This window comes from Sinocyclocheilus grahami, unplaced genomic scaffold (genome assembly GCF_001515645.1).
Source record: "Sinocyclocheilus grahami isolate Dianchi unplaced genomic scaffold, SAMN03320097.WGS_v1.1 scaffold901.1, whole genome shotgun sequence".
Taxonomy (NCBI): domain Eukaryota; kingdom Metazoa; phylum Chordata; class Actinopteri; order Cypriniformes; family Cyprinidae; genus Sinocyclocheilus; species Sinocyclocheilus grahami.
The window spans coordinates 772567-788111 of NW_015506080.1; the positions used below are offsets into that span (position 1 = coordinate 772567).

Here is a 15545-nt window from a genome sequence, read left to right on the forward strand (position 1 = left end):
AGTTTCCTTACTTTAGCAAAGGAAAACCAGTCTCCTCTTGGCTTATATTGAAATCCTCCGACATTCTTCTTTACAAATCCTCGTTTTGTACTTCTAATTCTTGACCATTGTTTTATTTTGATCTCTCCTCTGCGTTTCCACGTGCGTCACTTCTGTGCGGCGCATGCGCAAAGCTGACCTCATACACTCTTAAAAATAAAGGTGCTTCACAATGCCATAGAAGAACTTTTTGTCTAAATGGTTCCAGAAAGAACCTTTAACATCTGAAGAACCTTTCTGTTTCACAAAAGGTTCTTTGTGGCGAAAGAAAGTTCTTCAGATTATAAAAAGGTAAGAAACAGATGGTTCTTTAAAGAACCTTTGACTGAATGGTTCTTGATAATGTGGGACAACAAAAAAATGTTTGAAAGAAAAAAAAACTAAAACACATTTTCAACACTTTAATACATATTTTGTTGCTTGAATAGATCACAAACATAATTTGACAACAATTAGGAACATTGTATTATTTATGACAGATTTATGTCCTTAACATTAATCTAGTCAGAATCCTATGTCACTGACCTTGTCATGCAATTCCCAGGGGACCTTCTTGATTGACAAGTGCCCTGCCCCTTTCTGTGGAATCACCCCAATTAAGTCATGTGATTTCAGTCACATGGCATCTATGCTAAAATTATAGTAAAAGTCCTGTTGACTAAATTTTGTTAGAACAGGAAATAAACACATTGGAGTTTAGGTCTCCCAGATTACCCAATGTCCCAGATTACCCGAATTCACCGCAAAGACGTCGCGCAAAGACGTCTTGTAAACAATGTCATGTAACGTCACATTTACCTCAGAAAAACATTCGGTAACCATAAACTCATTAGTCAGATAGGAAAATAAACTGTAGAGAGGGGCATTTTGCTAAATATATGCACCATATAACATTCATTATAAATTTAACTGTTCTTCAATGTTTAATTTATGTTTGAATAAATCCATCAAGATTTTATGACAGCCACCATTATGTTTATATAAAAAAAATAATTGAAGTAGAAATATTATGTAATTGTAACTTTATTATTTAAAAAACTTCATTAAGTGAAATTTTAACAAATCAGTAAATTTTAACCTTCAATATTATAGTAATGTAGTACCAACTGACTCTCATGTATATTTTACAGCATTAGTTGAGAGATTGTTTTTCCTTGAGAAAATTTGACATGTACTTTACCTGATATATATAAAAAAGAATCGAATCGAATCAATATTTAATCGAATCGGTAATCGTATCGAATCGCAAGCTTGTGAATGAGAATCAAATTGATTCGTCAAATTTGTGTCAAAACCCAGCCCTAACTGTAAGTGTATTTTTCTTTACCTCTCAGGCAGAGTCAGGTAGGCGGTAGTGTGGTTCCAATACATTAGTTTTCTCTCAACAATGCTCTAACATCACACACAGACGGCAACGCAATCAGGTGAACAGTTAATGGTTAATTCAGTGACTTTATGAGAAGGATTACAATGAAATCTCAGACGATGCAATATGAAATTTCAAACATTTCATGTAAACTTAATTTACAATCACTCTCTGGGGCCAGAGTTGTCTATTATGTTGTCCAAAAGGGGGAAGCCAGAGTCCTGCATGTGGGCGGGTTCACGTAGGTGAATCGCTAATATTTGATGTAACGGGTGGAATAATGTATATGTGTAGGGTGTGGGTGCGGGTGCTGGCCGGACGGTGACAAGCACGGGTGGGTTGCGGGTCCAATAACCAAGACTATTTTGACTCGGTCAAGTACATGCTTGATGCGAGCCGCAAACCGGTAGCCATGGCAGGGAGATAAAGAGAGGTGTGAAGTAGAAGTCAATCTGCGATAATGAACGCGATATTGCCTAATTGTCAGTGAATTACGGCTCTGTGTAGTAAATGCCGCTCCATCTGAAAGCAGGTGATGGAGATTTACTACTAATCACGGAACTGGCTTTACTGACGAGATGCGCATGACAATAGCATGCGATTAATTGCACAGCCCTACTTCACACCTCTCTTTATCTCCCTGCACTGGCTACCAGTTGCGGCTCGCATCAAGCGTGTACTGGACCGAGTCAAAATAGTCTTGTTTATTGGACCCGCAACCCACCCGTGCTTGTCACCGTCCGGCCTGCACCCGCACCACACCCTACACATAAACATTATTCCACCCGTTACATCAAATATTAGCGATTCACCTGCGTGTCTACTAATCACGGAACCGGCTTTACTGACGAGATGCGCATGACAATCGCATGCGATTAATTGCACAGCCCTAGAGTGAAGTGGGCCCTTTTGGGCTCATGGAAGACCAGTCATGCCACTGCATTCTGAAACATTTGTTGAGGTTTGATTGCGCATAATGGCAGTCCTGCTAGAAGAGCATTGCAGTAGTCCAGCCTAGAAATAACAAGGGCTTGGGCAAGAAGTTGTGCAGCATGCTCCGTTTGGAAGGGCGTGATCCTCCTGATGTTGTGCAATGCAAACCTGCATGATCAAGCTGTCTTTACAATATGGTCCGCTGGTCACCAAAGAATAATTTTTGATGAACCTAACAGGATGATGAAATCATGATGTAGAGTTGGAGTGGCATGGAAATCGAGAAGCTCAGTCTTTGCCAAGTTGAGCTGCAGGTGATGTTACTTCATCCATGCCGAGATGTTTGCCAGGCAGCCTGAGATCCGTGCATTGATTGTTTGAAGGAAGACATGCTAACATCGCTACTGAAGAACTGCTACACTACCATCTTCAATAAATTCTTCTCCCCACACCATTTTTGGTCAAGGCTACCTAATTTTTTGTATTAGAGAAATCTAGTACACTGGTGAGCCACCCAAAAGACTGCTCAGCAAAAATACAGTGAAGATGATACATGGGGCAACTTTCTAGGTTACACTCTTAAAAATAAAGGTGCTTCACGATGCCATAGAAGAACCTTTTTGTCTAAATGGTTCCATAAAGAACCTTTAACATCTGAAGAACCTTTCGGTTTCACAAAAGGTTCTTTGTGGCGAAAGAAGGTTCTTCAGATTATAAAAAGGTAAGAAAGAGATGGTTCTTTAAAGAACCTTTGACTGAATGGTTCTTTGTGGAACCAAAAATGGTTCTTCTATGGCATCGCTGTGAAGAACCTTTTGAAGCACCTTTATTTTTAAGAGTGTAGAAGGGGTAGTAAGCTTACAGACAGGAGGTTAAAGAGCTGGTTGTCTGGTGCAGTCTCAACAACCTGGAGCTCAACACGCTCAAAATTGTGGAGATGATAGTGGACTTCAGGAGGAACCTCCCTGCTCTCCCCCCACTCACCATCATGGACAGCACTGTGACTGCAGTGGAGTCATTCAGGTTCCTGGGCACCACAATCTCTCAGGATCTAAAGTGGGACACTCACATTGACTCCATTGTGAAAAAGGCACAGCAGAGGTTGTACTTCCTTCGCCAGCTGAGGAAGTTCAACCTGTCACAGGAGCTGCTGAAACAGTTCTACTCTGCTATCATTGAATCCATCCTCTGCACTTCTATAACTGTCTGGTTCAGCTCAGCTACCAAATCTGACCTCAGAAGACTACAGAGGGTAGTCCGGACTGCTGAGCGAATCACTGGTACAACCCTCCCTTCTCTCCAAGAACTGTACTCATCCAGAGTGAGCAAAAGGGCTGGCAAAATCACTCTGGACCCCACACATCCAGCACACTCCCTTTTACATGTACATGTTACATGTAATAAAGAAATGAGCAGAGATGTCTAGAGGTTTTACCAAATGTTGTCTGTGATACAATTGCATGTGTAAATTAAGTCAAGCTGGTTGCCTGATATGTTAGAGCTTGTGGTGGTAAGCCATTTGAGATGAATGAATGAAGCTAGGAGTGGAAGTGGAAGTCTGCAGTATAAGGCTTCTCCAGATGGATTTCAAAGTCACCAAAGACTACAAGTGGACTGCCATCCACAGAGAATGAGGACAGCAGCCCATGCAGCTTCTCTATAAAGGTGCCCAGTTGACCAGGAAGGCGATAAATCATTACAATATGGAGTTTAACAGGAGCTGTTACCATAATAGCATGAAACTCAAAATATTTTTTATTGCATAGGGAAGAGTGGGTTGAGTATTTCCAATTATTAGAAATGAGAAGACCAGTACCCTTCCAACCTGATGGGGGGCGTGAGAGAAAGGGAAGTTGTTAGAGAGAACAGCAGGGGTTGCGGTGTCTTCTGGACGAATCCAGGTCTCAGTCAAGATACTAAGAGTAGACTGAGAAGTCAATGGCTGGAATGAAGTTTGTTGACAGCTGACTGACAATTCCAGAGACCCACAGAAAATGACAGAGGTGCAGCAGAAGAGGTGCAGAATAGAATGCAGCTTAGCAAGATTGCGTTGCCATCTGCTTGTGATGTTAGAGCATTGTTGAGAGAGAACAGGGATGTATGGGAAACATACTACCGCCTACCTGACTCTTCCTGAGAGGTAAGGAAAAATACACTTACTTGAGATGATATTTTTTTTATATTTCTGAAATATATGATTGTATTCTTGAAGACATTCTTTTATTGTACTATTGAATAAAATATTAGTTAAGCTGGTGGTTTGTGGTGGGCGTTCTGGTGCAATATGGCTGCTGTAGCATCATCCAGGTGGATGCTGCACATTGGTGGTGGTTGAGGAGATTCCCCCTTCCATGCAAAGCGCTTTGAGTATGAGTAAAGCGCTATATAAATGTAACAATTAATAATTAAAACAATCTTTTATTGTACTATTGAATAAAATATTAGTTAATTATCAAAGAAAGAAATATTAATAGCCATAATAGGGTCTTTTGTAAATGTGGTGATACTGTGATGCTCAGATACTGTGATTTCCTTCTCACATTGCTTCACCTGAACAGTTTCTGTTGCTGTATATGGTATCATTGTAATCCTTGACCATCAAAACATATGGGTAGACATCACCTTTTTTGTGTTATCATGTTTGGTTCAGGAGATATGAAAATACATAATTTGGTTATGGTGGAAAGTAAAATGGTCGCCATGGCAACCACGAGGTGTTTTTGCCATGGCTCCATTTCTGAAAAAGTTCAGGGCCCTAACCTGTACAATTGTACCAAGTTTTATGCTTTTATGAAAACGTGAGCATATCACTTCAAATTTTTCACATATCACCTACTTGGTATGTGAAAGTGTTAAAATCATATAAAACCATATTGATAAACCACCTCAAAGTACCTAATTATTAGTAAGCGTCTTATGTATGTGTACAGCATTACATCCTACACAGAGTGGGGGTACAGAACAGGACACAGAACCGTGAGGGGTTTGTGATGAAAGAGGTCACCAACCCTGCTGAGGCCACGCTGCACCAGACCACATATCAAACAGCGCACTGCACCACTTCCAACAGATATCAAACAAATGAAGCAAGCGGACAGCCAGTCCCCTGGCACAGGCATAATATTATCACAGGTAATTTAGTCACTGCATATGCACACAAAAGGGCGTTCAACGAAACTCACTTCGACAGAGGCACTTGATGTTTGTGTTGCAGTATGCAAGTGACTCACAAATGAACATGCAAAGAGCCGTTTTGCTATTTTGGGCTACAGGAGAGGAGAAGGCTGCAGCTGGGCCTTGGCAGGCCAGAAGACAGTCTGGGGAGAGCATTCTGTGTGCAGCTCGGCGTTGCGAGATGCACAGCGACTCTTTTCATTTGTACTGAAGATAACAATAAACTAATAAAATGTACTCAAAATGACACTTCATTGTGCTGATTAGAAGTCAAATAAAGTTCTACACTGCATATAGATCTTAAAAATTGTGTTCTGTGGAGTAAAATTGGTTTAAAATTTGAGGGTGCATAATTATTTGTGACCCTGGACCACAAAACCAGTCCGTATATTTTTAGCAATAGCCAAAAAAACATTGTATGGGTCAAAATTATTATCATTAGGATATGAAGTATAGATCATGTCCCACGAAGATATTTTATATCTTTATATAGATGATCTATAAATTTCAATAAAAAAAAAAAATTGTGGTCCAGGGTCACATTTGGTATAATTTGTGTGTGTGTGTTTCAGCTTTATCACCAAAAATTATTTTTAATAGTTTTAGTTGAAAATAAAGATTTGGTAAACTTAATTAGTTTTGAAGAAACCGTTTATTGTTGTGGTGAACACACTCAAACACAAAATGACAGTTAAAAGAATAAGGGGAGAAGACGAGCTTAAGACAAGCCAGTAGAAACACAAAGAAATTCAAGAAAGAGAAAATGAACATGTATATACAGCCCAGCAACAGGTGTTGGATTGGGAAGTGGCTCGAGCTAGAGGACAGTAATGAAGTCCACACAGCACTAGTACAGCAGTATGGGTCTAAGCCCCCCTACACAATCACTCCAGTTCTGTTTTTCCAGTGCAAATTTCAGAACAGTGCAGAAATGCATATTTCCAAGTCATCTGAGGAATAAACATTTCAAGACTTATGATGATGTCTTCTGTGCATCTAATCGGTTAAAGTAAATGTTCCATAGCTGTTTCACCGATTTAAAAATGAATCAAGCGCTCTTTATATTTTGCACAGACTTAACACATTTGCTATGACATGCAAATATACATGGATGCAAGCCAGCTAAAATGAACGCAACATTTCAGTGTTGGAAAAAAAAAAGCTTACAGACAGGAGGTTAAAGAGCTGGTTGTCTGGTGCAGTCTCAACAACCTGGAGCTCAACACGCTCAAAATTGTGGAGATGATAGTGGACTTCAGGAGGAACCTCCCTGCTCTCCCCCCACTCACCATCATGGACAGCACTGTGACTGCAGTGGAGTCATTCAGGTTCCTGTGCACCACTATCTCTCAGGATCTAAAGTGGGACACTCACATTGACTCCATTGTGAAAAAGGCACAGCAGAGGTTGTACTTCCTTCGCCAGCTGAGGAAGTTCAACCTGTCACAGGAGCTGCTGAAACAGTTCTACTCTGCTATCATTGAATCCATCCTCTGCACTTCTATAACTGTCTGGTTCAGCTCCAAAACTGACCTCAGAAGACTACAGAGGGTAGTCCGGACTGCTGAGCGAATCACTGGTACAACCCTCCCTTCTCTCCAAGAACTGTACTCATCCAGAGTGAGCAAAAGGGCTGGCAAAATCACTCTGGACCCCACACATCCAGCACACTCCCTTTTACATGTACATGTTACATGTAATAAAGAAATGAGCAGAGATGTCTAGAGGTTTTACCAAATGTTGTCTGTGATACAATTGCATGTGTAAATTAAGTCAAGCTGGTTGCCTGATATGTTAGTGCTTGTGGTGGTAAGCCATTTGAGATGAATGAATGAAGCTAGGAGTGGAAGTGGAAGTCTGCAGTATAAGGCTTCTCCAGATGGATTTCAAAGTCACCAAAGACTACAAGTGGACTGCCATCCACAGAGAATGAGGACAGCAGCCCATGCAGCTTCTCTATAAAGGTGCCCAGTTGACCAGGAAGGCGATAAATCATTACAATATGGAGTTTAACAGGAGCTGTTACCATAATAGCATGAAACTCAAAATATTTTTTATTGCATAGGGAAGAGTGGGTTGAGTATTTCCAATTATTAGAAATGAGAAGACCAGTACCCTTCCAACCTGATGGGGGGCGTGAGAGAAAGGGAAGTTGTTAGAGAGAACAGCAGGGGTTGCGGTGTCTTCTGGACGAATCCAGGTCTCAGTCAAGATACTAAGAGTAGACTGAGAAGTCAATGGCTGGAATGAAGTTTGTTGACAGCTGACTGACAATTCCAGAGACCCACAGAAAATGACAGAGGTGCAGCAGAAGAGGTGCAGAATAGAATGCAGCTTAGCAAGATTGCGTTGCCATCTGCTTGTGATGTTAGAGCATTGTTGAGAGAGAACAGGGATGTATGGGAAACATACTACCGCCTACCTGACTCTTCCTGAGAGGTAAGGAAAAATACACTTACTTGAGATGATATTTTTTTTATATTTCTGAAATATATGATTGTATTCTTGAAGACATTCTTTTATTGTACTATTGAATAAAATATTAGTTAAGCTGGTGGTTTGTGGTGGGCGTTCTGGTGCAATATGGCTGCTGTAGCATCATCCAGGTGGATGCTGCACATTGGTGGTGGTTGAGGAGATTCCCCCTTCCATGCAAAGCGCTTTGAGTATGAGTAAAGCGCTATATAAATGTAACAATTAATAATTAAAACAATCTTTTATTGTACTATTGAATAAAATATTAGTTAATTATCAAAGAAAGAAATATTAATAGCCATAATAGGGTCTTTTGTAAATGTGGTGATACTGTGATGCTCAGATACTGTGATTTCCTTCTCACATTGCTTCACCTGAACAGTTTCTGTTGCTGTATATGGTATCATTGTAATCCTTGACCATCAAAACATATGGGTAGACATCACCTTTTTTGTGTTATCATGTTTGGTTCAGGAGATATGAAAATACATAATTTGGTTATGGTGGAAAGTAAAATGGTCGCCATGGCAACCACGAGGTGTTTTTGCCATGGCTCCATTTCTGAAAAAGTTCAGGGCCCTAACCTGTACAATTGTACCAAGTTTTATGCTTTTATGAAAACGTGAGCATATCACTTCAAATTTTTCACATATCACCTACTTGGTATGTGAAAGTGTTAAAATCATATAAAACCATATTGATAAACCACCTCAAAGTACCTAATTATTAGTAAGCATCTTATGTATGTGTACAGCATTACATCCTACACAGAGTGGGGGTACAGAACAGGACACAGAACCGTGAGGGGTTTGTGATGAAAGAGGTCACCAACCCTGCTGAGGCCACGCTGCACCAGACCACATATCAAACAGCGCACTGCACCACTTCCAACAGATATCAAACAAATGAAGCAAGCGGACAGCCAGTCCCCTGGCACAGGCATAATATTATCACAGGTAATTTAGTCACTGCATATGCACACAAAAGGGCGTTCAACGAAACTCACTTCGACAGAGGCACTTGATGTTTGTGTTGCAGTATGCAAGTGACTCACAAATGAACATGCAAAGAGCCGTTTTGCTATTTTGGGCTACAGGAGAGGAGAAGGCTGCAGCTGGGCCTTGGCAGGCCAGAAGACAGTCTGGGGAGAGCATTCTGTGTGCAGCTCGGCGTTGCGAGATGCACAGCGACTCTTTTCATTTGTACTGAAGATAACAATAAACTAATAAAATGTACTCAAAATGACACTTCATTGTGCTGATTAGAAGTCAAATAAAGTTCTACACTGCATATAGATCTTAAAAATTGTGTTCTGTGGAGTAAAATTGGTTTAAAATTTGAGGGTGCATAATTATTTGTGACCCTGGACCACAAAACCAGTCCGTATATTTTTAGCAATAGCCAAAAAAACATTGTATGGGTCAAAATTATTATCATTAGGATATGAAGTATAGATCATGTCCCACGAAGATATTTTATATCTTTATATAGATGATCTATAAATTTCAATAAAAAAAAAAAATTGTGGTCCAGGGTCACATTTGGTATAATTTGTGTGTGTGTGTTTCAGCTTTATCACCAAAAATTATTTTTAATAGTTTTAGTTGAAAATAAAGATTTGGTAAACTTAATTAGTTTTGAAGAAACCGTTTATTGTTGTGGTGAACACACTCAAACACAAAATGACAGTTAAAAGAATAAGGGGAGAAGACGAGCTTAAGACAAGCCAGTAGAAACACAAAGAAATTCAAGAAAGAGAAAATGAACATGTATATACAGCCCAGCAACAGGTGTTGGATTGGGAAGTGGCTCGAGCTAGAGGACAGTAATGAAGTCCACACAGCACTAGTACAGCAGTATGGGTCTAAGCCCCCCTACACAATCACTCCAGTTCTGTTTTTCCAGTGCAAATTTCAGAACAGTGCAGAAATGCATATTTCCAAGTCATCTGAGGAATAAACATTTCAAGACTTATGATGATGTCTTCTGTGCATCTAATCGGTTAAAGTAAATGTTCCATAGCTGTTTCACCGATTTAAAAATGAATCAAGCGCTCTTTATATTTTGCACAGACTTAACACATTTGCTATGACATGCAAATATACATGGATGCAAGCCAGCTAAAATGAACGCAACATTTCAGTGTTGGAAAAAAAAATACTTCTGATGGAAAACAAATGCATACATACATGCTGTGCAAATACCGGTCTTCTCAGAGGATCTGAAGTGGTGCAGTTGAATCGATTGAGAGAAAAACACTTGTGTTTTGAAGAGAAACATGCTATTCGATTAACCTCACTAGCAGATGAAGAGATTGTTACTTTAGAGCCAGTAGTCGAAAGCAGGACTTGCTATTGTCCCTTCACTCACCATTTGTTAGAACCAAAAACCCGGGGAGCAAGAGTTGGCACCAGGTAATCAGCCAGGCACAGGATCATGACAGCACAGGACAGACCAGTAAGCACAGAGGGGTCCAAGAAGTAGATTAGCCTGCCAATGAAGAAAGAGGCCATTAAACTCTTGCATTCACTTCATTTTTGGATGACGGTATGCAAATTATGTCACAACAAAAAACACAGACTGACGCATGATTAGCTCATAGCACAGGATATTTGCTGAAAGTAAAAGGAGGAAGAGGAAAAAAGGAATTCCTCCTTTAAAAGACATCACTATTAAGAACTTGCCTTTTCTTTGATCATTTTTCTAAAGCTGAAGAATCTTAGTCTTTATGTACTTTCTTGGACTGTTGGTCTGTGTATTAGATCTGGATATTTTAAAGTGACTCTTTGTGCAGGTTACATAGCCAGTAAAAGGCAACAAGTGACAAGTCAAAGTGACAAGTATGAGTGAGTCATTGAATCATTAAGTGAACTGATTCATTCAAAAACATTAATTTAGTCTTTATGAGCAACTCATTGAATATACTATATTGTAGGCAAAAACAGTCTGTGAAAAGAGTAATATGTTCAAATTCACTGTTTACATAAAACAGTAGGTGAAAAAAAACACAACCGTGTGTTGCTTGGAGACTAGGGGTGCAACAGTTCAACTTACTCACGGTTCGGTTTGTATCACGGTTTCGGTACGGTTCGGTATGTACTATGTTTAGGGGGAAAACTATATTGCCAAATAAAAATAAAAGAAAATAAGAACAAATAATCTAACTACAAGCAACAGCACAAATAAATAAACAGTGAAAAAGATACAAATAAAATAAACAGTGCTTTTCAGTTTTTTAAGGTAGGTCTAACATAGTTTTTAGGTACAGAAATTGAATAAATCAAATGTAAAATAACATTGCATATTTGACTGTATAAATTAAAGATGAATCCTTATTAAAGTTACAAGTTATTCAATCAAGAGCAGTGAGAGATTTCCGTTTTGAGGCTGTTTGATAACATTAAGAAAGTGCTGTCACTTTAAGAGAACTGATACTGTACGTTCAGCTGAATAGGTCTGCTAGGATACTCACCAAGAGTGGAGATCAGCACAGTGAAGATGTGCTGAGTCAAACCAACACTGTATCTGACACAGGACACTCAGCAGCAACTGCAACCTGTCACTCAAAGACACCAGAGACCCCGGCTCCTGAACTAGAGCAAGGAAAGATGCCTGGGGAGATGGACTAAAATGAAACCAGAAGAGGCAAGCACATACATGCTGTGCAAATACCGGTCTTCTCAGAGGATCTGAAGTGGTGCAGTTTAATCGATTGAGAGAAAAACACTTGTGTTTTGAAGAGAAACATGCTATTCGATTAACCTCACTAGCAGATGAAGAGATTGTTACTTTAGAGCCTGTAGTCGAAAGCAGGACTTGCTATTGTCCCTTCACTCACCATTTGTTAGAACCAAAAACCCGGGGAGCAAGAGTTGGCACCAGGTAATCAGCCAGGCACAGGATCATGACAGCACAGGACAGACCAGTAAGCACAGAGGGGTCCAAGAAGTAGATTAGCCTGCCAATGAAGAAAGAGGCCATTAAACTCTTGCATTCACTTCATTTTTGGATGACGGTATGCAAATTATGTCACAACAAAAAACACAGACTGACGCATGATTAGCTCATAGCACAGGATATTTGCTGAAAGTAAAAGGAGGAAGAGGAAAAAAGGAATTCCTCCTTTAAAAGACATCACTATTAAGAACTTGCCTTTTCTTTGATCATTTTTCTAAAGCTGAAGAATCTTAGTCTTTATGTACTTTCTTGGACTGTTGGTCTGTGTATTAGATCTGGATATTTTAAAGTGACTCTTTGTGCAGGTTACATAGCCAGTAAAAGGCAACAAGTGACAAGTCAAAGTGACAAGTATGAGTGAGTCATTGAATCATTAAGTGAACTGATTCATTCAAAAACATTAATTTAGTCTTTATGAGCAACTCATTGAATATACTATATTGTAGGCAAAAACAGTCTGTGAAAAGAGTAATATGTTCAAATTCACTGTTTACATAAAACAGTAGGTGAAAAAAAACACAACCGTGTGTTGCTTGGAGACTAGGGGTGCAACAGTTCAACTTACTCACGGTTCGGTTTGTATCACGGTTTCGGTACGGTTCGGTATGTACTATGTTTAGGGGGAAAACTATATTGCCAAATAAAAATAAAAGAAAATAAGAACAAATAATCTAACTACAAGCAACAGCACAAATAAATAAACAGTGAAAAAGATACAAATAAAATAAACAGTGCTTTTCAGTTTTTTAAGGTAGGTCTAACATAGTTTTTAGGTACAGAAATTGAATAAATCAAATGTAAAATAACATTGCATATTTGACTGTATAAATTAAAGATGAATCCTTATTAAAGTTACAAGTTATTCAATCAAGAGCAGTGAGAGATTTCCGTTTTGAGGCTGTTTGATAACATTAAGAAAGTGCTGTCACTTTAAGAGAACTGATACTGTACGTTCAGCTGAATAGGTCTGCTAGGATACTCACCAAGACGGGCATTTTGACAATTTTTGTGTGAATTTGTCCATTCAAACACAATACTTGGAGAGCTTAATATTTGCGCGCGTTCTCAGATGCAGGTTCACACACTTCGGATGAGCGACCACACAGATCTTCTCACTGCGCGCCGCGTGAGTTCACATCTTCTGGCTCTTTAATATTTAAACTGGCAAGGCTTAAATGAGTTTAGTTTAAACACCGATAGCAACGTGTGCTGTTCAGGTCTCACCTGCGCTATAAACATGTGATGACAGCATAAATGACAGTTATTCCAGCATAAAGCACTCGCATTCTCTCTCTCATCGCTCTTGTTGTAATGTATTGGGAAGCCAGAATTTGTATCCATCAACAGAAACATGCATTAGCTGAACTCTAACAAACCATATTACAGATGCATTGTCAGATTTAAGTTGAACCGTGGTCCTAGTGTATGCCGAACCGTGTGTGGAGAACCATACGGTTCGATTTTTTTACAGAGAAAATCGTGGCACCCCTATTGGAGACACAACTGTTAATTTAGGCTGTGGCTTTATTTGGCAGAGCAAAAATTGACAACATAACTGGCAACATTATTCTAAATTGAAAAATGTTATTCTATTTTTCCAAAATGTAAATTACTGTAACTGTAGTAAAAAAACTGTAATTACACTGGCATTGATGACATCATTGTGAATATTAGATGAGAATATCAGATCAGATTACAACATCATAATACATTTTTACATGTACAACCTATATAATCTGAGGCTCAAGAAAGCAAGTGTTGCTGGTAAAAACCACTAAATACTTCAAGGACTTCAGCTTTCAGTGTTTAATGGATTATTTCACTTCCAGAATAAAAATTTCCTGGTAATTTACTCACCCCCATGTCATCCAAGATGTTCATGCCTTTCTGTCTTCAGTCACAAGAAATTAAGGTTTTTGAGGAAAACATTCCAGGATTTTTCTCCATATAATGGACTTCAATGGGGACCAATGGGTTGAAGGTCCAAACTGCAGTTTCAATGCAGCTTCAAAGGGCTCTACACGATCCCAGCACAAACAAATAAAAATGTATAAACTTTAACCACAAATGTTCGTCTTGCAATAGCTCGACTTCACGCATTATGTAATCACGTTGGAAAGATCACGAGCGGTAAGCTCTTCATCATACTCTGGTTCAAAAAGGTAGTGCATGGCAAAAATCTCAATCTCATTTTCTCCTCCAACTTCAAAATCGTCCGACATCATTGTTTTAACTTTTTTTGTAAAGGGCATTTGACTTTCTTTGCACGTTTGCTTTTCTATCGCCGATGGCTGATGGATATCACGATGTTGAGCCGGCATCGTGATTCCCCCTTCCCCCGCAATCCGCCGCGTCTTTCCGAATGACGTGTACTAGGGAACCTCTAAAGGGAATAAATACGAGACGGGAGGGAAATATGTATTTCAATACTTTCTCTCGCAGTTTTATCATTGGGTAATTATAATGTACATAAATTGCGGGCATCAGGGAACCGCTTTTTTTAAAAACTGCTTTTGAATGCACGATCGCTTTTTAGTTTCACTTTCACTTTCGAAATTCGCGATTAGGGTTGGGTATCGTTTGAATTTGATCAATTCCGATTCTGCTTATCGATTCAGATTCTTTTCGGTTCCAATGTGATTAAATAATGATATCAAACATTTATCCTGTGTCTCTTTTTTTGCAAACCATTTATTGGAGCTGAATACCATGAACAAAAATCAACAGGCTACATCAAAACTGGACTCTTTAAGAGCTGTTTGTGTGCAAAATAGAACTGCATGATTCTGGATAAATTTAGTTTTTTTTCCTTCCCCAATGGAAGTTGTGGTTCTCTCATGATTCTGAAGAAAAAAACATTAGACAGCTAAACAAAATCACATGTAATTTATGAATTAATGATTAAATGACTCATTTAAGTACAAAAGATGTACTTGTTTCATTACTGGATGAATCCGCATTCTTGAACAAATCTCTTGTATGATTCAAAGACAAATACATTTTAACAGCCCCTTTTCGCCATCTACTGGCGTAACAATGTAATCGATAATCTTCATTTGAAGCGTCAAATTATTTTCAAAAGGTGATTTATTCTATTTTAATCGCTACCATACACATCGTACACACAGTTTATATCTGAAAACGGTTGAAACTTTAATCACATTACTTCTGTGATTTGAATGTTTGTAACAGAAATAATGATACTATGTGGCTGAAAAGACTGTGAAGCTGTTTCATTCATGACAGACAGCTGCTTTCTTGAGGCCAACGGCAGCATGAACGCAAATTTAAATGTTCAAATCACACTGATGTGATCGTATGCTGCACGGACAAACCAAGTGATCACAACATTGATCGCTCACGTCAAAGGTTGAGGAATGAAACAGACGAATCATTGTAATTTAGGAATAGAATCACGTTGGTGTTTGAATCGTGTTCGCGATCTTAAACGATCTATTAAATTAAAGTGCTTTGTCATGTTGGTGGTGACACCATGTTTGCAACATGTTTAGCTATCACGGATATTATACTTTGATTTTTTGGCTTCTGATCGCAAATGTAGCCAAACTTTGGAGCGCTTAGATTAGCGAGCAAGGTCCTG

General features: G+C 39.1%; 2 protein-coding genes across 4 annotated transcripts in view; one reads left to right on the plus strand and one right to left on the minus strand.

Moving 5' to 3' along the window:
- Positions 1-5725, plus strand: part of LOC107564002 (gastrula zinc finger protein XlCGF57.1-like) — a 15632-nt gene extending 9907 nt beyond the window's left edge. For both annotated transcript variants that reach the window (XM_016248987.1, XM_016248989.1), the window contains 2 exons: positions 5269-5470; positions 5611-5725. In XM_016248987.1, the coding sequence (XP_016104473.1) occupies positions 5269-5329 (61 nt within the window). In that variant the 3' untranslated portion in view covers positions 5330-5470; positions 5611-5725. The remainder of the gene's footprint in view (positions 1-5268; positions 5471-5610) is intronic.
- Positions 5726-11792: 6067 nt separating this feature from the next.
- LOC107564005 (ADP-ribosylation factor-like protein 6-interacting protein 1) overlaps positions 11793-15545 on the minus strand; it is a 12031-nt gene continuing 8278 nt past the window's right edge. For both annotated transcript variants that reach the window (XM_016248994.1, XM_016248992.1), the window contains exon 3: positions 11793-11945. In XM_016248994.1, the coding sequence (XP_016104480.1) occupies positions 11822-11945 (124 nt within the window). In that variant the 3' untranslated portion in view covers positions 11793-11821. The remainder of the gene's footprint in view (positions 11946-15545) is intronic.